Source organism: Manis javanica, chromosome 18, assembly GCF_040802235.1.
Source record: "Manis javanica isolate MJ-LG chromosome 18, MJ_LKY, whole genome shotgun sequence".
In the NCBI taxonomy this organism is placed as follows: Eukaryota; Metazoa; Chordata; class Mammalia; order Pholidota; family Manidae; genus Manis; species Manis javanica.
Window position 1 is genome coordinate 15,448,143 of NC_133173.1, and position 26,908 is coordinate 15,475,050.

Below are 26,908 nucleotides of genomic sequence, written 5' to 3' on the forward strand. Positions count from 1 at the left end.
CACATGGGGTCATTTGTCTCCTCTGATCCCCCACCTTCCACCAGCCAGGCTGTGACAGCTGGGGGACCAAGAAGCCTGCTCAGCCCTCCTCCCAGAGGCCAGGCACAGCTTCCTTCTGCAGCAAGAACTTCAGTCCCCAGAGCAGATGTCCTTGGTTGTAAAAGCCGTGGGAGAGTGTGTGAGACCCACCTGACTTCTAACGTGTGGACACACACTATTTGTTTACAGCTGTCCTCCCTCCATCACCTCCGTCTCCCTTCCCACCACGCTGACAATGCTTTCAACTCCTTACTACCACCCCGCCTGGCACAGAGCAGGGCCAGATGAGTATTTGCAGAACACTCCATGTTTTTCCTGCCAGTTAGCCACAATCGGGACTTTTTTTAATGTCTGTTTTTTTGACCCTTGGCATCTATTTTCCCGAGGATTTGATAAAGTACTTGAATATAATTCACAAGGAGCCTGGAAACTGACGGGGAAACCAGTTTCCATTTCCAGTTGCCTCTAATTAATGTCTTTGTGTTGCAGTAAGTTCCCCTTTTCTGTGCTGGAGCACTGTGCGGTGGATTCCACGGTTTTCCCCATCTCCAGCTGCCTGGGCTGGGCTGGCTCTCTGCAGCCCACCCACAGGCCCCTCCGGGATCTCTACAGGTCTTTGGATGAAGCCTGCAATTTCTCTTCCTCTTGCATGCTTTTCTTAGTTCTTTGTTTTGTTTTGCAATAAAAGTAGTACAGTAACAAAAAAAATCCACACAGTAGAGACATGGAACGTCAAGTCTGCCCTCCCCTGACTCCCATTCCCATTTGTTAGCGGTAACCACTGTGAAGTCTTTCATTTTGTTCATTTGTTCACTTGGCAAATATTTATTGAGCACCTTTGATGTGCCAGGCACATGCTAGACTGTGAGCAGTGAACAACATTGCCACCAGACTCTCCCATTCCAGCGTTCTGCTGAGGTCTGATGGGAGAAGGGGCTGTGATCCTGGATGGCCTTGGGTACCATGGTTGTGACTGGGCAAGGAACCAGTTAGGAGCCACCACTAAGAGTGGACAAAGAAGAGCTGCAAGAATTTGAATTTAGGCAGTGACTGCAAGAATAGAAAGAATGAGTTGATTCGCGTACTTAATCTCACAGGGATGACTTAATATTGGGTTGATTAATGTGCTAACTCAACATGACTTCACCACTTGGTTTGCTTTCCTTTACTAAGTTGATAAATTATTAACTACTTTGAATTTTTACAGTCCAACATCATCACACTTTTGAAGTTTATTGTGTATTTTCTATGCATAAAGTGGATGTATATATGTGCATTCTTCCTGTTTTCAAATGAATTTGGAGCAAACTCCTTTTTCTCTTGAAAATGGGTTCTTTTTATTGACAGTCTCCTGTGATGACATTTTGCGCTATTTCCAAGGGTTTTTGCTATTAGGAACCATGCTAATATTCTTCCGTGTGCAAAAATTTTGCAAAAACAATCTGCAATTGTGGGAGATTGTTTTCAGAATAAATTCCTAAAATGGGTAATCAGCCACATGAAAAATAGACACCCCATTCTTTTGGTTTGCATTTTTTTTCATTGTGAGGAGGCTGAGGCCATTTTTCACACTTATTGCTAATCTGTAATTCTTTGTCTGCAAACTGCCTATTCATGTCCTTTGTTGATTTTTCCATTTGGTTGGTTGTGGGTTTTTTTATTGGTTTGTAAGAACTCTTTGTATATTAAGGAAAATAGCATTCTGTTTCTCACATAGGGTGGTAAATGTAATTTTTTTCTAGTTTGTCATGTCTGTTTTTTTTTAATGGAGTTGACAAACTACAAAAGTTGGACTTAGCACTGTGTGTATAGCTTTTATGTTTTGTTATGTTTAGAAAAGATTGCAAAACAATGCACCCATTATTACATGTTCTTGAACTATTTGTTTTAAGCAGCTACCAAAAAATCTCAATGACATATTAAAAATACAATAATATTATTTTTGGCCATTCTCTTTTTACCTCACACATAGTAGGTGCTCTGTATGAATTATCTCTTATCATTATAACTACAAGGGGGTAGTGGTATTCCCATTTCACAGATGATGACATTGAGGCTCAGGGAAAGTAAAGAACTTGCCTTAGCTACATAGTCTAAGCCAGTGCTTCTCCAACTTGTGGTGCATCACCATCTTGTGGCTTGTTAATATTGTTAAAAAACAGATTTCTGGGCCCCATACCCAGATCCAATAGGTGTTTCCACTTTCTACTGCTGCTACAATAAGTCACCACAAAAGCAGCCCTTAAACAACATAAATGTATTATCTTACAGTTCTATTGGGTAAAAAGCTGACATAGTCTCACTGGGTTAAAATCAAAGTGTCTGCAGGGCTACATGCCTTTCTGGAAACTCAAGAGAGAGAATATGTTTCCTTGCATTTTCCAGCTTCTAGAGAGTTCCACATTCCTTAGGTGGTGGCCCCCTCTCCATCTTCATAGCCAGCAACATTGCATCTATCTGAACCTGCTTCTGAAGCCTCTTTGGCCTCTGACTCTCCTCTCCTGCTTCCCTCTTTATCTTTTAAGGATCCTTGTGATTACAGTGGGCCTACCCAGATAATCCAGGGTAATCTCCCTATGTGAAGGTCAGTTAACTAACAACTTTAATTCCATCTGCAACCTTAACTCCCCTTTGCCATGTAATCTAACATACTCACAAGTTTGGAGCATCAGAACATGGGCACCTTGGAAATGGCATTTTTCTGCGTAACACAGTAGATCTTAGGGGGCCTGAGAATCTGCATTTCAAGCAAGTTCTGAGGTGAGGCCACTGCTGGGGAACACACTTTGAGACCCATTGATCTAAGGGATGGGTTGAGATTCTATGTTAAGCCTTTCTAGCTACAGAGCCTCCAGTGGCCCCTAGACTTCTACATCTTTTCTTAAACAAGTACACATTTTTATTTACTTAAAAGCAGAACAAGAGTTGTGGAGGCATTAAATCCACCCAAAGCTGCCTCTTGATTCTGAGGGGAGCCTCCCTGAGGATGGCCTTTGGTGCCCGAGAGGCGTTACCTGTGCTCTGAAAGACTTACAGAAAGGACAGATACCAAAGACGCTAACTCAAAGTCTGCAGCCCCCCTTTGGTCCAGTCTGCTAACGTCTGCTCCCCTTGCTGTGCTAGGCTGGCCATTCTTGTTACGGTGGGTCCCCAGCTGTGTGCTCCATGTCCCTGTCCCTCGTGGGTCCTCTGGCCACATCCCCAGCCAACAGCTTTGGGCCTCTGCCTCTTCTGTCTCTTTGAGAGGCTCCAAATTGCCAGCTGAAAGTTCTAAACCCAGTGTACTGTCTGACCCCCTGTGCCCTCCTCCTTAACCCATGCAACACCCTTTCTCCTTGCTTGATACCTACCCTGCCCCCTGCAATGGGTTCCCTTCTTTTTTGTATTTCCTTCATTCTTCAAAGGCAAACTTAGCCTTCTGAATCATTCAAGAGTATCACACACAAAAAAACCCCTCAATATTGAGACTTAAGTTACATATCCAGTTATGTATACTTACTAATGGTGCTATAGTTCCGTGCATTACTCTATTAAGTCTTCACATTTTGACATGACTCATGGGCTCCAAACTGCCTGGTGGAGTGATGGCCAGCCAGGCATGGGAACACAGTTCCCACGGAATGGCTAAGTGACATGCCCACCTTGTATTTTCCTCTTCCTGTGATCACAGAGGTGAATATGCGCTGGCAGAGTACACGGAAGTGAAGACCGTCACCATCAAACTCGATGACCGGAATCCCTGAGGGAAAGGTGAGCTCCTCCTTTGAAGATCTGACAGCTGAATGTGGCAGATTAAATTTGCCGAAGAAAAAAACTACATTTCTGACCTTCCTGGGATGTTTTCTTCTGGAGACTTTAAATCTACTGGATTCGAACCATCTCTCTTTTCCTCTCACACTCCTGTTCCATTCACCAATATGTTGGATGTAAAATTGCAGCCCTGTCTGGGGATGGAACCACTAGCTATTTCTGTTTTCCCCTTTGTCCAGGTCCCAGGGGACAGTGAAGAGGCTCAGAGTATTGCCAAGAGGAAGTGGTGGTTAGAGTAGCCAATCACTTAAAAATGTGTTGCTGACTCCGACTCCAGTTAGAACTTGGAAAAAACTCCCTCCATATTCTGCAAACACGGCCCTGAAAAAAAAAAGCAAGCAAGCAAAAGGATTTTAAGGCTCCAATGTGGGGAGCTTTGGGGAAGCAAGTACCCAGAATGGTCCTTGGTGCAAAGCCTTGGGTGCGAATGGACATGGGTCTTCAAGTGCTGCATCTTGACCTTGACTGTGGGAGTCTGCTTAAAACTAATACTTTCTTTGGAATATGACTGAGTCAACAGCCCAAAGAGTTTATCTAGAACTATGTCATCATCTGTCTTAACCAAGGTACTTTCTTAGGCAGAAAACATTGCTAGTGTCACCATCACTGCTAAGGATGCAGACTCTGACACTACAATAGCACAGCAAATCTTAGATCATTAATCCTGCATTTTACAAATTATGCATTTCTATTATTTGCATTAATGGTTTATGATAAGCCTGTTGCTTTTCTTTCTTCAGTTTGGTTAGCCATTATAGATTAGTAAAACACACACAACTGGGAAAGACTGCTGTTATAAAACAGCCCTGGTTTTTTAAAGTCCTATTTTGATATTAATAGATGGTTGATTGACAAATAACACCTGGACTCCATGGAGGAGCTGAGTCTCCCACGAAGTGGTCTGAGTACTGCACTAATAGGTTGTGAATTGTTCTTTTCCCCTCAGTGAATGCAGATGACGTGCAATTCCAAGTTTCAACTTTGGAAAACTGAAGGTGTTCCCATGCAGCTTTAAAAACACAAAATCAAACTTGCCTGTGTTATTGGATTCTTTTACTAAGTAGTACTTTTCTAATGGTGCTTATGTTTGAGAATTAAATTGGGGAGGGCAATAATCAAATGAAGGTCTAGGACAAAATCAGTGTATGTATAAGGAAAGTCATCTATGAAATGAGGTTATCATTCTTTTCAGAAATATGCAAGGCGCAATTCACTTTGTTCTCTACATCAGTTAACACTTGTCACTTATACTATTGGTAATTTGTTAAGTCAGGATTTGGCTTCATACACTGAATTTTCAGGATTTTATCTTAAGCCCTATAAAGCTAATCTCAATAGTAAACCATTAGAGGGTTCTTATTCTTTAATTGTACAATAATGCCTTTAATATGAAATATTACCTTATTTATAATTGGTATGATTAATGTATCTTTTTATAGTTGTAAGTAAACAGAGGTGGTATATTTAACCTTCTGTAATATACTGTATTTGGAAATGGAAATCTGTATAGTATTAGATTTCACTTATTTTAAGGTTTACTCCTGTGGGATGGTCTAAAAATCTGTTGACCTGGGAATTCTGATGCTAACTACAGATTGTGTTCAACAGTGCAACAATGACAAAATAAAATTGGATATTTGAGAAGTGTTACTTTTTTTCATTTAGGGAACAATCTCACTTTAATTCTGTGGTTGACCTTTCTTTTTCTTAGACCTACTGCACAAAATGGCTTAAAATAAAGCAATATCACTAATTTAAGAATAAAATTACATTTGGTCAATCAATCAGACCTAGCGTTTAGCCTGAGGGTAAAACCCACTTTTATGGTTTTAGGGGTTAACCAGGCAGTGAACTTGGTCTCAGAGGCTCTGAATCTTAGTTGGCAAAGTTTACGCTGTCATCTAAGCTGCCAAATCACTTTTTATCATTAAATGGTGGGTATATGAGCGTGGACAATGTAGGGGAGGATTGCAAGGGGGTTTAGGGAAACCATGGTATCCCACAATCTTGTGTGCGTGAGTTTCTGTTTTTGTCACTTTTCTCCATGAGAATTGAGGTGTTTGAGTTTAACTTAGCTTAAGTTTCTGGGGCTTCATACCAAGAAGCCTAAGTTACCAAGTTGTGAGATTGATTCAAGCACATTCCTTGTACTTGGTTAGGCCTACTGAGTTACAGTTGTGTATTTGATCAGAGTCCAGATTATTTTGGCCATTTGGTGACAAAGCACCACCTTCAAGAGAAAACTTAAGAGGGGCTTAGGTAAGATCTGTCTTCAGGTATGCACTTACGTATATATTACTTTATTTAGAAACCTCCCATTTCTTATCTAGATGTGAGCAGAAAAGTCTAGGAAAATAACCTTTTCCAATATTTGGTTTATCAGAGCATGACTTTCTGAAGGGCATTCTGGGGACCCAGACCAGCTTTTGTGTGTGTGTGTGTGTATGTGTGTGTGTACTTGTGGGCACAGTAGGTGGGCATGTTCTCTAACAGTGCATGCTCTCAAATGCCCTAGCTTCTCCTGATGGTGGATGAAGCCCTTTCAATATCCTTGCTCCTTGCATGTGACTGACTTGAGCTTGAAGTTGTAATGAAGGATCTAAAATAGAAAAAAAAAATGTGTCCAAGAAGGAATGTCTGAGGAGACTGAATACCTAGCTGAAGAAAGATGACTAGAAGACACAGAGATGAAGCAGCCAGCCACTATGCCATAAGAAGGCAGAAATGTTAGGTGAGGCAGCTTGCAGTTGACCCCCTCTTTGGAGGAGTCATTCCAACATGAGATGCTGAGAATGTGGGTAGGATGGGAAGCAAAAGTGGGAAAACTACAGACAGATCAGCAGGGTCCAGAAGCAGTATGGAACTGACTTGTAACAGCCGTTCCATGTAAACCTCCGACTAACTCAAGCCAAATAGATGGAGTGCTGGGATATGCCCAGCTTGAAAGAGCCCAGTGTGTGTTAGGTGTCCCAGTTACGCTGGAGACGTGTCCTAACCTACTCCCAAATCTGCTTTGGCCACATGCCCTACACAGTCGTCCCGGGCACTGGGCGTGCTCTTCCTCAGGGTGCCGCTAGATGGCGAGCCTCGCGCCCCGGAGGAGCAGCGCAGGGATCGCGATGCTCAGTCAGACTGCGGACGCCACGCCCTTGCAAATTATTAGGGACTTTTCGGTAGCAATCACTCGACTGCCTTTTGCACACTGGAATAAGGGCCGCAATGGTGAGGACAGGATTGCAAAACTGCACTCTCCCTTTTGGAAAGGCGTCGCGAGCAGAAGAGCTGGAGGGCAGCCTCTTGGGAGAAAAGCGAAGCTCCCAGGTGTTGCCCTCGCCAGCAGGGCACCAACAAGCCACTCTTGGAGGCCACTGCCTAAAGTGTCCCGGAAGGCTTCCTGGCTTTATGAAATGGCAGTGAGGGTGGTGTCAATGTGTCTCTGTGCCTTGTGCTATATTCTGGGAATATTCAGTCATAATATTACCTGCGAGAGGCCTAGGGTGCCGGTCCCACCAGCGAGCAGAACCATCTCTTTCTTTCCCAGCAGGCTTCTATTTCTCATGGGCACGTGGAGCCGAATCCAACATCTGCCTGCCGCACGGACGTGTGTCTTTATGATCTGCGTTTGGCTAATGGCCTCCATGGTGTGATGAACATAATTACATTAGGTCGAAACGTAATAAATCGCCAAGATTGCCCATGTTTTATGTACCTCCGCAAAACAAAACAAAAAAAGCCCTACACAATTTTAAATGACTCACCAAGTAGTTGTTATATACATTCATAATTAAAGTAGATTCACGTGGTGGAAGGGGCGCTGTTTTGCAAAATATTAAGCTTTAAAAAGACACATTCCTATACTGCCCTATTGTACATAAATGAATATTCCTTGGACAGTATTTTTAATATTTACTGCTATAGTATACGGCCAGCATAGACGAGTCGGAGGTGAAGCCGCGGATTTTGGGACTGAGCAGAGCAGAGAGACAGTCAAAGCTGGATTGAGCCGAGGACCGACCGATCTTGCCGCAGCGCCTGCCCCGCGTGGAGAGAGCCGGGTATCCAGACCCGGAGGGGACGCCGCGCTGCAGGGGCAGCAGATCTGATAAACTGCGGTCTATACGGCTAGGGACACTCGGGCGGGCCACCACAGGGACGCCTCGCGCGCGGCCCCGGGAGGCCCGGAACGGCGGACCCTGGCACTGCGCGTCCCTCGCGCCGCCCGCCCGCCGGCTGCAGGATTGAGGAAGTGCGTCGGGGCCCTGCCCGGCGCGCACGGCCGGAGACGGCGGTTAGGGGGTGGAGGGGGCGGAGGGCTGTGGGCGGCCTGGCCCCCGCGCTCCGGAGTCCGCCCGGCCCGGCCTGCGCGCTCGGGCCCACGTCGCAGGCGCCCTGGGCTCTGCCCCGCCGCCGCCGCAGGTAAGTGTGTCTCGGCCCGCGCCCCGCCGGGCGGCCTGGGTGCGTCCTGCAGGGGTCCGCGTGGAGCCCGGGCCCCGCAGCCCAGGCGCCCCGCCGCGGTGGCCCCTGCCCGGAACCACCGAGGGCGCGGGGCGCCCCCCTGTCTCACGGCCCGGAGCCCAGCCGGCCTACCGGGTGGGGGCTGAGTGGAGCGCAGGAGTGGAACCCGAACCCCGGCGCGGGACGGTGCCGAGGAGGGGGGGAGCAGAGGCAAGAAACAAGAGTAGGAATATACCCCAGGGCGTCTACACATTTCCTCCGCCTTTGCAGGAAACTCCCTCCATCCACTGGAGCGGCCGTGCGCGCGCGGGAGTAAGTGGGGGTGCCGGCGTGTGGGGACGACCCCGCGCTAGAGGCTCCTTCTGCCCGGGGCGGCCTGGCGAAGCCGATGGCCGAGCGCGCCTTCACCCTGCTCAGAGTCTGCGGCGTGCTTGTGTCCAAGGTGGCGTCTCCGTCCAGGTCCGGATAAAACCCGCCATCTCGATGGCGGTCTGTGCGGGCGACCTTCCCGTGCAGGGCGCGGGAGGTGAGTGCGGTCGCGGGTCGTGGGATGGAGCCTGGGAGGGCCGGAGGTCTGAGGGAGATGGTGACAGAGAATTTGGGGACATGTGCGGCCAGCTCAACTTGCGCCTTCAATGTTTGAGGCCAGGAAGTCAGTCCCACCAACACGTTGCCCTGCTGGGTTCTGAGAGGTAGAGAAACAGGGCTCCTGTGTTTTTTAGCAATGCACGCTAAATTTTTAGAGTTTGCCAAAACACATAGTATCAAAGTATGCAGACATTAAAGGGGCAATTGGAATATGCACAGTTTTGGAAATCATTCACCTTAAATGCCTTTTGTGATTTGACTTCTCTTTGCTTATATCCTGGCAGAATAAAAAATTACATTAAAAACAGACAAACCTCACACCTAGATTTTAGGGTCAGCCAGACTTTCCCTCCCCCCAGTGTCCACATCTCCGAGAGTGGCCCCATACTCAGCGCAGTTGCTAGGAATCCTCCATGCCATCCCCTCATACCTTGAATTCAATCTGTCAGCAAGTCCTATTGGGACCCAAACGTGTGGGAGTCCATCCGTGCCCTTCTTTCTCACAGCCCTCAGACTACTCTAAGGTACTGGCATCTCCTTCCCATTTGATTACATTCCCCCCATTCTCTATTTGACAGCCAGAGTGATTTTTTTTAAATTGCATTAATCAGTGTGTCTTTCCTCTGCTTGGAACCCTTCAGTGGCTTCTCCCTGGGACTGGCACGAAATCCAGGACACCTCCTTTGCCTCTCGTGCCCCAGTTGATCCAGTCTCTGCCCTCTCTGACCAGCTGGCTGTTGCTCCCCAGCCACCCTGGCACAGCTTGCTCTCAGCAGATGGCCCCTGTAGTGCTGCCCACTAAGCCTTCACCCGGGCAGCCCCCTCACTAAACCCAGTCTCACTCTCACCTGCCTCTCTCCGTGCCCTTCTTGCTGTCTCCATGACATTGTGTTCCCTCTCATCTGTTTGCTTTCTGCTTTAATTAGCTGGCAGTCTCCACGGAAGCTCCAGGGCTCAGAGATAATTCCTATGTGCTTACCTCGCTCACTGCTGCATCTTCACTCCCAGAAGGCGCCACTACACACTGGTACAGCCACCGAAGTGGGAATAGTCAGCCTTGACTTGGTTGTGGTTTCAAACTCATGAAGGGCTTCTGTTCTCAGCCTTTGGGAGCTTATCTGGGATTGAGAACTACACATTTCTCTGGTCTGCATCTCCTTGATATCTTGATGTCCACAATTCAAGAGAATATTGGTCAAGGGATGCAGATAGTGCCAAAGGGATGGCTGGGGGCCATGGGCCAACCGTCTCCACCAGGCTTTTGATTCAGAAGATACGAACATTTCTAACGCGATTCACTTGCGGGCTCTCCAGCCCTTTGGTACTGACAGCCCTTTCCAAGCCTCCTACAGGTGAGTGAGTCCAGGGTCTCCTGTATTTCATTCCCATCAGAAACTTTATAGGGCGTACTTACTTAACTGTGCCCTTCCCACCAGCTGTAAGTTTCATGGACTCAAGGAGTTGACTCCTCAAGGAAAGGGCCCAGTAAAAAACATCTGTAGAAAGAGAGTCAAGTCCATTTTTTCTTTTAAATTAATTATTTAGGTTTATTCATTAGTGCAGGCATAAACACCTGGCAGAAGAAAATTGGTGAGATTTTAAAAATCATTAAAATAATTATGATTGCAGAACACCTCTTGAAGCCGTCCTTAGGATGTATATGCCATAATGAAAAGAAACCGTGTAACTTGTGACCAGGAGGATTTCTTGCCTCGGTCTGAACCCAACGGCAGCAGGAGGAAGCCAAGATCTCTTTGAGGGCGAAAATTGAGCAAAACTCGGGTTACCTCATCTTAAAACTTCTTTCTTAGAGTCTAAGCCAGAATACAAATTATAATTGAAAAATGGCTCCCGTGGCAAAATCCTCCATGGTTAAAGTGATTTTCAAAAGGAAACTGAAAATGAAAAGGGGAACAAAATGTACTGGGTGAGGGTTGGCCTACAATATTTAAAAGTCTGTGTTTTTTAAGCTTAAAAACATCATATGGCAAGACACTTGTGTTTTCAGAAGGAATGTCTACTAGCATATGGATTTTTGAAGTATTTTGGGGTGTATTTCATAGCTGATTTTGAGAAGTGTTTGAAAACAGAAAGCTGTGCTCCTTGGTGTCTGAATGTTACTCTGTGATGTGTAGCCTTTATTTTAACACAGAGATTCTGTATCGCTTCTTTCACTTTTTCTCCCTGTCCCGTGTCATATTGGTTTTCCTAATCAGGTTTTGCCGTTTATAAAGTTTTGATTGTCTCCTGAGTGTTGTCCAGACTGCCCCTTTCCCCTGTCACAGCCCTGTTCTGTAGCTTACTCAGTGCCCACCCGTTCAGGGCACCTAGAGCCTGCACCTGGGGACACAGCGGGCCTGCCCTCTGGCATGGGTATTTTGAGTTTATCAGAGGGCAGGTGGGAGACCCTGTTGGCCCTGCAGGCCTCCCACTGTTGCTATGGGGAAGGGCCACCTCTGTCCCTGTTGTAGAAAGTGGCTGCAGAAACTTTGCCTTACTGGAAATCCCAAAGCGGCCCTGCGAGGTTGCATGGGTGGAGGGTGCCTGGCTATTTTTAATAGGTGAGAAAACTGAGAAACACATAGGTTTTGGCTGGAGGTCACTCTGCTGACATATGACAGAGACAATCCAAGCCTTTGCCATGCAGACCCTACTTTCTTCTTCCCATATTGCCTCGGGCATCATTCCCATGCCCTTAATTTTTTTTTTAGACTACTATTTTGGAGTTGTCTGTATCAGAGAGCAGTTGCTAATTACCAGGCTCTTTGTGTATGAACACTAATAGAAACACATGCATTTCATATGGTAGTCCCCTTCCCATCAAGCAGATCACCTGAGCAGGGCCTGGGTCTTGCCCTCAAGGTGCTTCCGGTCACTTAGGCACCACAGCAGGCTGGGCACTTGTGCCGGGGACCCCCAGGTTCAGTGGGAGCCCGGCATGACTGACCAGCCCCTTGTCTCAGCAGTTCTTTCATAGCCTCGTCTAGTTGGATGAATCTTAGTCCAACTCAGCATTTTTCTGGATAGTTGGAACTAACAGGGCAGGATAATTCTTTGTTGTGGGAGGCTACCCTTGTGGTGTAAGATGTCCAGAAGTGTCCCTGACCTCTCCCACTAGATGTCTGTACACTCCCACTCCCACTGTGACAACCACACACGCTTCCAGACATTGCCAGATATACCCCGGGGTGGTGGGGGGCCAGCAGAATGTGTGGGGCTTCTTTCTGTTATCTCCCAGGGTCAAACTGACTTGACTTCATAACCAGTGTGCCTTCCCGACACCTTCTCTCTGGGATTGTTGCCTGGTTGTGTCTTTAAGGTCACATGCCTGCTTCTGGGCTTCCAGAAAAATCTTCCTGGGCAAAGGGAGGTCCTGGTTGTGACCACCTATATTTCTGCCTCCATCCAGCCTGAGTTAGACCCTGAAGGCAGGAGCTTCATTTTGGTTGTCTTGGTGTCGCTGTGCATGTGACAGTGAATGTGTGTTGATTGAACAGTGATTGAACCCTTTCCCAGCAGGTGTTCTGCAGTTGTCCGGGGTTTCTTCGCAACTCTATCCAGGTGGAAATGATCAGAACCCAGCCATGGGGCAGGGGAGGAAGCGGACGGGGGCGGTGTCTGTTCTTTTCACTGCCCGCACCTGGCTGGACAGGCACAGCCAGCAGGATGGAATGTGGAGCAAAGGAGAGGGGAAATACCAGTGCACCAACATAAATAGTAAATTTACACAAGGCCACAGGAAATGGCTTGACAATGCAGAAAAGCTTTCTGATTTAATGATGTTTTTCACCACCAGAACAAGACCGCTTTCTGCGCAGCCATGATCGTGCGTGGATGCTGTAGTCCAACCCTCGGGCAGTGGCGCTGGTGAACACGGCTGGAGCTGACTGGGAGAACAGCTGCCTGAGTGTTCATGGCTGGCATGTCGCGGCGACCTCCCAGCATGTACTGGTGTGTGGGGCCGGAGGGGTCAGCTGTGTATCCAGGACAAGCTATGGAGGCCCAGAACGGTAAGGGCAGGGCCAGCCGTGCCCACTGGACACAACCTGCCGTGTGTGTCCTGTGGAGAGTCTAGCTGTGTAAAAACAAGGGGTTTTCAACCAAAGGATAAAGAATGCCGGTTATGTGGTGTATTTTTCACTATGAAATATGTCTTGGGATTCTCACTTAGGTTTAAACATTGAGGGACTGTGAGACAAAATTTATCATGGACTGGAAGAACTTAAGAATGAGGGCATCACTTCATGTTGGTTAAAAAGGTTTTTGTTTTTAGTGGGGATTTGGTTTTGTTTTCCCATTATAAAAATAATACATGTTTATTAAAGAAAAATTGAAGAGGGTATAAAAAGAGAAGTAGAAAAAAAAATCACCCAGATTCCCACTACCCTAAATACAAGCGTAGTTAACATCTTATTATGTTTTCTTCTAGCCTGCTTCTCTAGGATTCAAGGCCTTTGAGTTTATTTGCTTATAATAGTTTATATAATTTAGTATCTTACTTTTTTCCCCTAACTTTGTGGCAGTCACCTAGCTCATGTGATCAAGTGAGGTATTTTATGTGGGAGCACTATATAAAATGATTGACCTAATCTTTACTCTCTTTTGGGACATTTCAGTCACTTCTACCTGCTGACTCATACCGAAAGCATTCCATTCCCATCTTTTTATACATGGTTTTAAGGTTATTTCCACAAAACAGATGGATAGAAGTGGGGCTATTGGGTTTGAACATTGTTAAGCCTCTTTACATGTATTGCCATATGTTCCACTAAAGTTGTACCACTTTTAACACCTTCAACACTATTACTACAAGTTAAGAGGATATCATTGATACTGTTAAATATTTGTTAAGCCTTCAGTCCATAATAGCCCTTGGGTGCATGCAGTTTAGGAAATCTAATTTCATCCTGATGACAGCCTATAAAGTGCTCTTTTCCCACCATTGTATACACGAAGAACATGAGAGTAGGAGATGTGTAGAAATTTGGTGAAGATTAACAATTTGTAAATGGCAAAACTGCAATTTGAACCTTATTCTCTAAGTCTAAACCATCTTGTGGGGTTTGAGAGGGCCCACGTGTTGGGTTTGAGGAGACCCATGTGTTTGTACTCTCGGCAGTTAGTGATTCAACATTGCACCTGGCTCAGCAGCCATTTTGTTCAGTTACTTAGCTGTTTTTTCTCCATCAAAAATGCCCAAAGGCTAACTACGGTCATGTTTCTGGGAGATTTCTTTGCACATAAGTCAGATTATGAAATGGGAAAAGCATTTGCTTCTCAATATTGCCCAGCACTAAATGCTCCCAGAATGTCTACCTTGCATCTTTTGAAGTTTTTTTTTCTTTTTTACAGACTTATGTCTTTTCAGTTGCTCATTAGAAAGCACACACCATGGATGTGGTGGAATGCTATACCCAGCTTGGAGATAGCATGTCTACTTTCCAGTATGTGCTCCACCCCATTATCCCATGTGTCTCTCCTCTTAGCAATCCTAAGGAGTAAGGGTGGCAGCAGAGGCACTGGGTCCATTTGCTGCTTACTGGGTGGAAGCCCCAGAGAAGATTCTGCTTCATCCCCTTCCTCATCAAGGGCTGGTGATCTAAGCAAGTGGGTCTCCACACAGGCCCCCAGAAACACTGGGGGGATCTCTAAACTTGCCAACACGCAGGCACCCGCTAGACCTACTGGAGTAGCATCTTGCAAGAAGGAGAGACATGCACAACTTTTAAAAGTTCCCTGTCCCCTTCCCATAATTCTAATGTGCAGCTGCGGTTAAGAATCAGCTGGTCTAAATGTTTTGGGTCCTGTAAAGCACTGCTTCTCAAATTACAATATGTACATGAGTGCCCTGGAAATCTTGGTGAAATGCAGATTCTCATTCCATGAGCACCAAGGGTCCATGTTTCTAACGGGCTCCCAGGTCGTGCTGATGGTCTAGTCTGCTGACAGATGGCAAGGCTGAAATAATGGCTTTCCAAGGGGACCAAGGTTCACCATTGTTTCTTGCAGGTCCTAGGGCCCTGGACCCATGGACAGACCTGGAAGCAGTCCTGCCTTTGGGCCATGGCAGAGCCAAAAGTGTTCATGTGCACAGAGAATCCAAAACACTGCCGCTCCCCAGCCCCACTAGTCTGAACTTGGCGCTGCTCCTTTACCCCACTCCCTCCCTGCAGGTGCAGAAAAGTCGTCGTGCATGCCCCAGGGGCCTCTTTCCCCAGTGGAACCAGGATCCCCACCACCCTTTTCTGAATGAAGCTCAGGTTACACACAGAGGTAGAGGAGCCACGGAAATCGTGCAGCCCCCACCTGGTACTCTTCTGGGTGCATGGTGGGGGGCATGCCTGCAGGGCAGGTGATGACTCCTTTTCTTTTTTTAAACAGCACATAAACCACAGAGCTGAAGAAAATGAGATGAAAGGGGACTGAAATACACTGAAATTTCTGTCCTGTGGCTCAGCATTACGGAAATTATATTCTCCGTTAAGGAATTACAATAGTAATTAAATTCCCAATAGGACTCCTATGAAGAAGGTACAAATTTATGCCTCTACTCTGAGATGAAAGGTCCCATTGATGGTAGCAGAGGAGCTGAGCACGTAAGCCCAGCCCTGGGACCCCTAGGAATGAAACCCTATCCCACCCTCTCCTGCTGGCAAGCGCTGCTTATGCTGCTTATGTGACAGCCAGGCATCAGGCCGCTCTGGCCTCCCGCAGCTGCCTTTCAGGACCCCCTGAGTGCGAGAGTGCAGAGGAAGACCTCCTCTGCTTGCCTGGCCCCTCAAGGGGAGGACAGCGCCACCATGGGGACCTCCAGGGCGCTTCTGCAGGCACTGAGAATCTGTCACCTCTGGCTCTGGGCTAAGGAGCCACTGCTAACTCCAGGTCAGCCAGAGTGACAGGCACATCTATCCCTGCTGTGTTTAGAATCCCAACAGGTGGTGGATGCCTGTTGCCTTTCATTGAGTGGAAGGGGTGGGGAGGTGCTTCTGGGACTCACACAGTGTGCTCGGGCCTCCAGAGCCTGCCTGTGGGGTTAATCAGGCCTGTACCAATTCTTCGTGCTGGGTGACCTCGGCTGAGTGGCTCTACCTCTCTGAATGCTGATGAAGACACTCTCTGAGGGGTGTACCAGTCAGCATTTATTTCTGGTGCCCCTAACCAGCAGGTAGCTGGGGGTGGGGTGGGGGGCCTGCTGCATATAGCCGTGCTGCACGTGACCCCTCTCCTGAGACCAGCAGACTGGCAGGGAGGCCAGAGGCTAGTCTCCCCTGGCCAGTGGCACAGGTGCAAGTGGGCAGAGCAAAATCATGCGTGTCTCTTAAGGCCCAGCATGGCATGCTGTCACCTCCATGAAGAGCCATGGCAAAGGTGACGGGGTGGTGCCCTTCATTCCATCTGCCACGATAGGTGTTGGTTGGCCTCAGTCCTTTGGGAGGAAAAAGTACCTAATTTATGTATTTTTATTTATTTATTTGATAGCCAGCAGAGCCTTTTCCTCCCATGAGGTCTTACCTGGAGTCTCAGCCTACGTAGAAGTTAACAGTGGAGTTGCTCTCATGGGCAGTGTGAGGGGGTGGGGGTGGTGAACCCACCCACCGGTCTTCACCTTGACCCCAGAGCTTTGCAGGCCCAATTTTAAAACATTGAATGTTGGGTTTCATTTTCAGAATTTACACATGTACACCAAGCCCACAGCCTGGGGGCAGGTGACAAAGGGTAGCAGGTCAAGTGGGGGTTACAGCAACTGTTCTTTGCTATCTGTAATGGTTATGTTTTCTACAATGAGCATGACACCCTTTTCTTTTTTTTTGCCTTTTGCACTACTTCTGCAACCAGAAGAATAGTCTTGCAATTTATTTTAAAAATTGTTATCTCTTTACATACTAGTGTTTTGTGATTAGGATCTAACCGGCGCATCTTAATGCTCACTTCCAAGGTCAAATTTGCTTCAAATGGCCTCTTTTCCCTTACTTTATTTCTGGAGCAAACAGGGGAACATTTGACTCTGTGGGCGTCCAGCTGTGCCTCCCTCAGGGGCCAGCCTCTTGAGGTGTGTACTCAGCAGGTGAGCTGGATTTGTTCTGCACCCTCTTCTCCTCAGACTACCTGGGTTCACGGGAGCCCTGCTTTCCCTCCCCCCCATCTCAGTTCACCAGCCTCAGCCCAGTTGTTGACCCAGTTCCCTGCACTGCCTAAGGAAAATTGAGCACCAGAAAGAAAAGCAGTAATACTCAAATTATGTTCAGTGTAGGAGGAATTCTGCCTCACCTTTTAAAAAGCCTTGGACGATACTATGCTTTGGAAATGATAAAGTTAATATCATATTTCCAAGTATAGTTTAGAAAAAGATCTGAACTTCATGAAAATTAGTAAAAAGCTGATTTTTACTTTTGGGTTTGGGGTAATGGCATTTTGTGTAGTGTGAGCTAGATGTGTTTTCTCATGCCTTACCTATTTTGATTTGCATAACTCACTTTGTGGTCGCTTAGAATGCTTAACCCTTACAAAGCTGTGAGTGTCTGCATGCATCTCCAGCTGACATGTGATGCCCAGTGATCTGTGTGCCTGTCCTGCGTTTGTGCAACACAATTGTACTCCAGGAAGGCGTGTTGCAACCTTAGCACTGTCAGCAGTCAGCTCAACTGAGGTGCAGGAGGGATGTTCAGAAAGCCTGGAAGAGTTCACAGCATGTAAGGAACAGGACGAGGTCAGTGAGATACTGGACCAGGGCTGCAAAACAATTTTGACAAATAAGTCACTAGACATTCTTCTGCGTCTATCTGACACTAGTCAGAGTGGAAAAACCTGTCTTGCCACTTGAGGTGAGGCTCCTTGGAAAGTAAGGAAGTGAGGAAACTTCTAGATAATTCAGGCCCTGAACATTTGGCGAGACTTTCGGATCGTGAAGGGTGAGGGGTGCTTGCACAGACATCGCCTGAGGTGGGTCACACCCCCAACTTCTCTGTGTGCGGTCCTCACTTCAGCTGTCTACCTCTCTGAGCATTGTCCTCACCGGACCCAGCATGGACCAAAAGAGAAGAAAGAACATTCCAGAAGGTCTCCATATCCCAGGTTTTTGAATAGCTTCTTTCAATGTCTTTTTCTTTTTCCTTTAGAATTTTCAAATCTGTGTTAAAAATAACTTCTTAATATAAGAGCCAAGTGGTTTGATCAAGTGGGGTTGGGGGGGGGGTGGGCTTTTCCTGCCTTCCAGAAATAGAAGTAGGAAATAGACTGAATTAGGAAATGCCCCGCAGGTGGTAGCATGCTTTCTTGGCTGTGAGAAATCCTGCCAAGGACAGACCCACGTTACTGAGGGCCTTCCAGATCCAGAGCAAGCCCACGTCTCTACCCTGTGCCTGGCGTCAGTGTCCTGTTCATGCCTGATGGGCTGTGTTCACACTGTGGGAACAGGATGGACTAAACAGGGTTTTGCAGGGAAGGAGACAGTAGTCAGTGGGGCGCCCTTCTCCAGCCTGGCTATAGGAAACCACAGCCAGTGTCCTGTAAGGAATCCCTCTTTGAGTGTGGTGGAGGGAAGGTCGGCTGAGGCGGCCCTGGAGATAGGAGAAATAGCTGTGGTCATCAATCAATGCTGGCTGCAGTTAACACAACTGTGCTTCATGCCCACAAGGTCTGGCCCAGCTATGGAAGCTCTGGGTTTGATGGGGCTTTAATATTAACCTTAATATGAGGCTTGGATCTTCTCCTGCTTATTGTCTAGAATATGCTTGCTTGCTTCTAGCTGTGGGGAGCTGACTACCACTCAAATAATGCCAGCCTTTCTGGGGAAACCCTGTTAGGAAATTTTTGCTGTACAAACCAGCCCTGCTTTCATAAGCTTCATGCACCCAGGCTGATGTGATCCCTTAACCCCTTTCTTGAAATAACTGAAAGCAGATGCCTTGCCCTCCCTGCAGATTTCTTTTTAGGCAGAGTAAACCATCCCATTACCTTCAAGAGCAGGCAGCCTGTAACTTCACACAATCCACTCAGATACCACTGAGCTTCTGTGTCGTAGTCTGTAGACTAACCGTTAGGAGACTGTGGTCCCTGGACACAGGGGCAGAGCTGCCCCCCTCCCCTCTCCCTCCACTTTGCCCTCTGCAGGCCCTTGAGAGTACCCCCATCCACTTACCCCTAGGTGGCCAGAGTCTAAAGCTGGCCCAGGGCCCCAGCCTGATGGAGGGAGGCACGGCAGAGCCCCCAGGCTGCTCACCCCGCACCAGATGTCAGGATCAAAAGCCTCCAGTGGGCAGTTGCCTTTGTCTACTTGAAATCACCACTGACACCTTCAGGTTCAAAAGCAAAAAGGAAACAAATAGCCCATGCCTAACAGTAAGCAGGGAGCTCCCCCAAGTTACTTGTGTGTAATTACACACATTCTCATAGAACATTCAAATGGTAAAGCCACACTACTATTCCCATCCTGTCCAGGGGATCACTCTTAGCTGAGTGTGCTTCCTTCTGAACATCCCACACAGATGTGCACACACACAATTCATTTTGTATGTGTTTCTGGTTTTATGCATATGATGTTCAATTGTAGGTATGTTGTGCAACATTTTTCACCTCAGTTATGTCTTGGAGTCTTTCTCATGTGCACCAAATTCAATAGTATGAATACAATAATGTTTATTTAGTGAGTCACCTATTAAAATGCCTTTAGATTCTTTCTTCATCTTGTTTATTGCCATAAAAGTTGTGCATTACTTCCTGTACGCCAGCAGAACTGTGGGATCAAAGCGTAAGCTGATTGAAAATTATCAAAGTAATATACACCCTCGTTAAAGAAGCAAGTGATACAGCATGGACCATACAGCAAAGCCCGGTGTCAACCCAAAGGGGTCTCTATTTCCTGTTCCTTGCTCTAGCTCTGCAGGTCTGTTCCATTTCTCTACACAAATAATATGCCTGCACATCCCTTACTCTGTCCATCGAGACAATGTCTGTTGCCTGCCAGCCGTGACAGATGAAGATTCCCTTCACTTCCCTACCATACCTCCCTGCTGCTCCCTCCACATTTAATTCCACCCGGGTTGACTCATCCCTGTGTTGCCTTTGTAGTGTTAAATTATATGTTCCCATCGCTATGACTTGGCCTGAGGACTCAGTGCCATCCTTGTTCTGAGGGTATCTCTGCCCTTTTCTTTACCTCCATCTCCCTTCCATTTTCATCCCCAGACCTCTTACTCTGAGCTCCTATTTATCTGAAACATATCCTGTGCTGTGTAGGCGGTGTCTTCTTGAATTCTCCAGAGGATCCTAATTGGCATTTATTTTATTTCAATGTCAATCTTACTGTCCTCTCACTTTGTTTTAAAATTTATTTCTTAATGCCAAGTTTATTAAAATTAACATTTTTGTAACACATTCTAGATAAACCAATAATTATATCATTCGAAGGATTGTCAAGGAAATTCACAATCAGCTAACTTTATATGCAGAATGTGTCTGTAAATGTTTCTTTTAAGCCTGGATTTTTTTTTTAATTAAGGTATCATTGACATACAATCTTTTGAAGGTTTCACATAAACAACATTGTGTTTTCAATATTCACCCATATTATCAAGTCCTCCCCAACACCGCATTGCAGTCACTGTCTGTCAGCGTAGTAAGATGTTGTAGAGTCCTTACTTATCTTCTCTGTGCTGCACTGCCTTCCCTGTGACCTGCCTATATTGTGAGTGCTAATTATAGTGCCCCTTAATCCCCTTCTCCTTCCCTCCCCACCCACCCTCCCAACACCTTCCCTTTGGTAACCGCTAGTAATCTTGGAGTCCATGAGTCTGCTGCTGTTTTGTTCCTTCGGTTTTGCTTTGTTGTTACACTCCACAAATGAGGGAAATCATTTGGTACTTGTCTTTCTCCACCTGGCTTATTTCACTGAGCATAACACCGTCCAGCCCCATCCATGTTGTTGCAAATGGTAGAATTTGTTTTCTTTTTATGGCTGAATAATATTCCACTGTGTATATGTACCACATCTCCTTTATCCATTCATCTACTGATGGACACTGAGGTTGGTTCCGTATCTTGGCTATTGTAAATAGTGCTGCTATAAACATAGAGGTGCGTATGTCTTTTTGAATCAGGGATCTTGTCTTCTTTGGGTGAATTCCTAGAAGTGGAATTCCTGAGTCAAATGGTACTTCTATTTTTAGTTTTTTGAGGAACTTCCATATTGCTTTCCACAATGGTTGGACTAATTTACATTCCCACCAGCAGTGTAGGAGGGTTCCCCTTTCTCCACATCCTCACTAGCATCTGTTGTTCCTTGTCTTTTAGATGTTGGCCATCCTAACCAGTGTGAAGTGATATCTCACTGTGGTTTTAATTTGCGTTTCCCTGATGATTAGCAATGTGGAGCATCTTTTCATGTGCCTGTTGGCCATTCAAATTTCTTCTTTCTAAACCTGACTTTTTGTTTGTCTTTATTAATGCAGCATTACTGTTTCAACAGTTACCAAGCATCTGTTTGTAGTAGACACTATTCTAGATTCTTAGGACATAGCAGGAGTGTGACCTCTGCTATTTGGGGGCCTTGTGATTCTAGCAGGAAAAGTAGGAAGCAAAGAACAGGAAAAAAATAGGGTTATGCTCAGTGAAGATAGCATTTCAGCAAGACAAGGTGCTCAAGAGGCCCCACATGACTATTTTTAATTGTTATTGGGTAAGACCTCTCTGAGTAGGTGACTTTGAACCTCAGGTCTGTTTGCTTGACCGGAAGGTGGGAACCACGGGAAGGCTGGGAAGAAGAACATTTTTCAATATACTGCAAATGATAGAGAATGATCTTCCTAGCCCTCCTTCCTGTGCTCATCATCCCTTCCACTTTATGTCAGAGCCTTCTAAAGACTGAGCACTGGGAAACCAAGAAAATGTTCTCATAATACTTATATTCCAGGGGGGAAACACAACAAATAAACACATGCACCACTGTCGGGAGTGAAAGGGGCCACAGACAATCAGCCAGGGTGTAGGGGTAAAGAGTGATGGGCAGAGGCCACTTAGATAAGTCCAGGAAGGCATCTAGGGAGAGGTGGCATTTAAGGAGAATCAGGTGAATGGAGGCAGGAAGTCAAGCCCATAAAGAGCTGGGGAAAGGGCAGCCTGACAAGAGCACCATTGGGTACAAAAGCTATGAAGTGAGGATGAGCTGGGCATATCTGCGTAACAGCAAGATGGCCCGTGTGGCTGGAGCGGCGTGCAAGGAGCACCTAGTAGGGGTGCAGAGGTGGTCATTATGGCAGGCCACAGTGGGGCTCAGACTTCACTCCAAGGATAGTCAAAGCACCCAAGGAGCAGCATGGTATGATTTAGGGGCCAGAAGGCTGTCACTGGAGCCCTGGAGAGAAGGCCCAGGGCATAGGGGTCCATGGGGCAGGAGTCAGAAAGAGGATGGACTAGGAATTTGTTTTGAGGGGAAAGCTATCAGGACTTATTTAGACATTTATTACATCACAAACTGCTGCCATAAGGCACTGGCTTAAAACAACTTCCAATTCCCCAGGCCTCTGTGGGTCAGGGATCTGCAGGGCTCATGTGTCTGAGGCCTCAGGGCTCCTACTGACTTTTGCCTCTCTCCAGGTTTTGCAGCATCCACACAGCTAGCCTGAGCTTCTCTTCAGCATAGTGACTGAATTCCCAGAGTTCAGAACCAGAAGCTCTTAGGCCTCCAGGAAGCTTAGGTCCAGAACTGTCTCTCCATCACTTGTCCTGCCCTCTGATGGTCAAAACAGGTGAAAAGGCCAGTCCAGATTCAGTACAGGATGGGAGACAGATTCCACTTCCTACGGGAAGGAATGGCATAAAGCTTGTGGTCATCTTTAATTCACCAGAGAACATGATAATAGATTGGATGTGAGGAGCAAAAGAGAGGAGAATCAAGTGTAAGGTAAAGTTGAGCTCTCTTGGCCCTCCCTCGTCACCACCCTTCATCAGACCCGGAAGGTAGCCACTATTCTGAAGATAGTACAGACTCTTTGCTGTTTTTATGGTGTTACTAAAAAGGCATGTGTCCATGAATGCATAGTATTGTTGCTGCCTGGCCAGGCAGGTCCCTTCTGGACCGGGACCTGCTTACAAGGGTCCGCATAAGTTCCATAACATCACCCCTTTGAGTTAAGAAAGGTTTTAAGAACAGAAATCACCAAGCCTGGGTCTGCAGGAGGGGTTGTGTGTGGTACCCGGTCTCTCATCCTCACACAGGCAGGCACACCAGGGCATTGCAAGGGTGGGTTCCAGTCCAGCGAAGGGTCTAGCATGGGTTTCTCTCTGCAGGTATGGCAATGGCATGCTAGGAGTGGGTGCCAGCTCAGGACAGGGGCCGTGTAGGGCTGTGGGATGTTATAGTCCCTCAGCCACCAGACGCTTGGGAAACAGCTTTGGGTTTGCCACACAGTGTCAACCAGTCACATTTTGGTAACTGTGAACAGTTTCCATACTTAAACTTTCTAAACAGACATTTTTATACTCATGCCAATCTTTTTGTAACTTACTTTTTCAATCAACATTAAGTTTGTACGATACAAGGGCGATATTTTCCAAGAAGTTAGATAAAACCTTTTACCTATAAAACCATTGAGGCTTGGTACTTTTTTATGGGTAGATGTTTTAATAATAATTTATTCCATTTCTTTAAAGGTTATTAGTTAATTAAATTTTCCATTTCTTCCTGAGTTAGTTTCGGCAATGCATTTTCTAGATAGTCATTTAATCTAGATTTTCAAAGGTACTGGCATAAAGTTTACAGTGGCCTCAGGATTTTAAGAATATTTTAAATTATTTTATTCATTTTTTTATGATAATCAGGTGCTTGGTATAAAATTCAGAAGTACGAAATAGAATATAATGAAAAGTTTTCCCTTCCATGCTGACTCCAGTCTTCCAGTTCCTGTGTCAGGGAAAATATATAGTTCCCTTCCCTTTTTTCTGCCTCCAAAACCACAGTTTCTTAGACCTAGATTCAAAATGGCTGTGTTCCTTTTCATAAATCTTTAGCCTAGGCAGCACTTTGAAATGTTATGTTTGTATTAGTTATTTTAAATTTTTTATATTATGGAAAATTTTGGATGCATTACAAAAGTAGAGAGAATACTGTAGTGGACCTCTTTGTGTCCATTGCCGGCAATGCAGCAATTACCACACAAAGCAATCGTGATCTATTCGTATCCCTAGGTTACTTAGAACCCAGTTCCTGGCTTCATATGTTAAGAAGTCTGAAAGAGAGAGAGAAGGAAAGGAAGAAAGGAAGGCAGAGAGGGAGGGAGAGAGGAAGGAAGGAAAGAACGAGAAAGGAAAACAGTGAACCAATCACAGTATATTTTGCATACATTTTTAAAAACTAAAAAATATTTCATGAGTCACATCAGATACATAGTCAGGGTTCCAGTGCCCTTGATTGGCTCATCATTTGTTTTTATCACTGGTTTGTTTGAATCAAGTTTGTTGAATTAATGTCCCTGCCTTCTATTGGGTGATTGGGTGCTTAAGTCTCTTAATGCCTACTTTTCCTTGCAGTTTAATTATTGATCAAACCACATTGATTGTCCTTTGCAGTTTCCCACAGTCTGAATTTTGATGATAGCATCCTGTGTGTTGTTTAACACATTACTCTCTCCTCTGTGCTTCTGCAGATCCAGAAGCATGATTAGATGCAGTAAGATGCTTGGGCAAGAATATAGATAGCTTGTGTTTTGAATTTCCTGTTGCTTCACCTGGCGAGTCAAATAATGTCTCCTTGTCTCTCTTCCATGGTTACATTTTTCAGTGATTTCAGGTGCTGTCACTCCGATAATGCACTATAAAGATCCTAATGGCTTTTCAGCTTTTCACCTAATGGTTTTATTAATCATCAGTTGTTGATTAGATCAGTTATGTCATGGGGTTGCGAAGTAGTGATCTCCTGAGTCTATCATTCCTTCCTCATTTGTTGGCCGGAATCCGTCTGTAAAGGACTTTCTCCCATCAACACTGTGGCAACTTGAGTTACAGTTTGTATGGGAAAATCAGGATACATGCCTGATTCTTTCCCTTAATTTATTTATTCCTTTTTCTGAAAGGAAGTTCATTCCCTAATATCTTTCCAAGGCCACTAATGAGGGTTGTTTTTTGTTTGTTTTTTTTCTGTCATTACTAACTCATGGATTTTAACTTACTTGATTATTGATGCTAAAAAGATTCATCTTTGGCCAGTGGAAGCCCCTGTAGGTTGGGTCCTCTATCTTTTGACATGACCCCAGGAGTTTTTGATAACCTCCTTGCTTTCCGATGTGATAAGATATCCTAGGCTGGAGATTTGTTGTCCAGTTCCTGCCACCTGCCATCTCTCCAAAGTGCCTGTTGCCTTCTGTGATCTTCTGATTTAATTCTTAACTGTAGAGTTTGTCTCCATTCTCATTTTAGATGCTGTTTTGTGGTCCATCACCCCTCGTTTTCTTGGGTGACCAATCTTTGATCAATCTTTCAAGAAGGTTGTTTCATGAGTCCTTTGAAAGAACCAGCTGTGGGTTTCGTTGCTGCCCTGTTTTTATGTCTCTGCTTTCTATTTAATTTCTGCTTTTCTCTTTATTCTTTTCTTTCTAGATCCGCTCCTTCCCTTTTCAACTTCTGGGCAGTATCTGCTTACTTCTGAGAACTCATCTTGCTCAACTGGTGAAGTTTTCATATTTAGTTGGGTATATAATTCTGAAGTTGTTATGAGACACTTTTGAAAAGCTTCTCGTGTCAGCTCCCATGTGCTGATATTCTGTCTGTACTGTGAGCCTCTGTGTCCCAGGCCGCACCTTCTGCGTGGTCTTCCAGAGCACTGATTGCCCCCCAGCCCTGCCGCACTGTTACTATGATAGTTCAACTCTTCTACTTTTCATTTCTAAGCTTTTTAGTCCATTCTTACTTTTGGATGCTTTGTCCTCCTGTTTCTCTCCAAAATGTCATTCATATTTATTCTGAAGTCTTGTTCTTGCTTTACTAGCACCGGTTCTGGGTGGAGATGGGCCCCCGAGATGCTGGCCTGTCGAAGGCCGAGATTCTGCTGAGGAGCTCAGGGCCTGACTCAGTCCTTTTTCCTCCTGGATGAGGGTGGTGGTGGATTGATCACAAGTTGGGAGAGTCCAAAGTTTGCCTGCCTTCCTTATCTCGGTGACTGGGTTATTTGTCTAGTTTCCCCCTGAGCAGTAAGCTAAAGGTACAGGAAGAAATGCAGGCTCGGCTCTGGGGAGACTCTGCCTTGCCCAGTGTTGTCACTGTCAGCAGCTCACTTCCCGTGGGGACTCTGAGGCCCCAGGGGGGGGCTGTGCTGAGACACGCCCCGTCTTCTGCTTTGTTGGTCAGTGTGCTTCCAATGGCACTAGGTTCTTGGCTACACAAGCAGGGAGCTGAGAAAGGCTTTACTTTGTGTGCGTGGAGGTAGAAGGTGGGGAGGCCTCTTCCTGCCCGGTTTGCTGGCTCAGTTGGTAGAACATGTGCTTCTCCTTACGGCATTCACCTTCCTCAAATGCTCATGATATGTGTCTGGGCTTCCCCTTGGCTGTCTGTGAACGAGCATCCCTCACTGCAGCCTGCAGGGAGGAGAGTGGGAAACTGCAGCGGGCTGCCTCGGGGGTGCACCCAGAGCATGTCTTCTAGTGGGGAGGCTCCACATGCCTCCTGGAGGCCGCCCGCCTCCTGAGGGTCCACACTTCCTCTCTAGCGCACAAGGGCTCACCCCTGGGCCCCCCACTGCCTGGCCCTGGCTGGAGAAGAGCTCGCTGTAGTTTCCTCCTTCCTGCATTCCCCCTGCTAGTGGCCTTCGGGGCCCTCCTGCCCCCCCTTGCCAGCCTGAGAGCCCTCCGCCAGCCTACTCCACCATGTGCACCATGGTTTCTGGCCCTTTTATATCTCCTCATTTTCCTGTCCTAGTGCGGCTTGTTGGTAATTTTTGTTTGATACTTTTTGTGATTTCTAAGGATTTGGGGCAAGATGTGATAGCTACCACCAGTCTGCTGTCTCCATCCCATCTTCCAGCATCTCCTTG

The 26,908-nt window shown here is 46.3% G+C and overlaps 2 protein-coding genes across 9 annotated transcripts in view; both read left to right on the plus strand.

Annotated features, from left to right (window-relative positions):
* Positions 1-5,493, plus strand: part of ALDH1A3 (aldehyde dehydrogenase 1 family member A3) — a 37,740-nt gene extending 32,247 nt beyond the window's left edge. For 2 of the 3 annotated variants that reach the window (XM_073226983.1, XM_073226984.1), the window contains one exon: positions 3,710-5,493. In XM_073226983.1, the coding sequence (XP_073083084.1) occupies positions 3,710-3,782 (73 nt within the window). In that variant the 3' untranslated portion in view covers positions 3,783-5,493. The remainder of the gene's footprint in view (positions 1-3,709) is intronic. The other variant, XM_037000615.2, reaches the window with a different exon arrangement.
* Positions 5,494-7,733: 2,240 nt separating this feature from the next.
* LRRK1 (leucine rich repeat kinase 1) overlaps positions 7,734-26,908 on the plus strand; it is a 114,825-nt gene continuing 95,650 nt past the window's right edge. For 3 of the 6 annotated variants that reach the window (XM_037000453.2, XM_073227150.1, XM_037000458.2), the window contains exons 1-3: positions 7,734-8,265; positions 8,575-8,830; positions 12,689-12,902. In XM_037000453.2, coding sequence (XP_036856348.2) covers positions 12,806-12,902 — 97 coding nt within the window. In that variant the 5' untranslated portion in view covers positions 7,734-8,265; positions 8,575-8,830; positions 12,689-12,805. Of the gene's footprint in view, positions 8,266-8,574; positions 8,831-12,688; positions 12,903-14,901; positions 17,965-26,908 lie in introns of those variants that run through there. The other 3 variants (XM_073227149.1, XM_073227147.1, XM_017640069.3) reach the window with 3 other exon arrangements.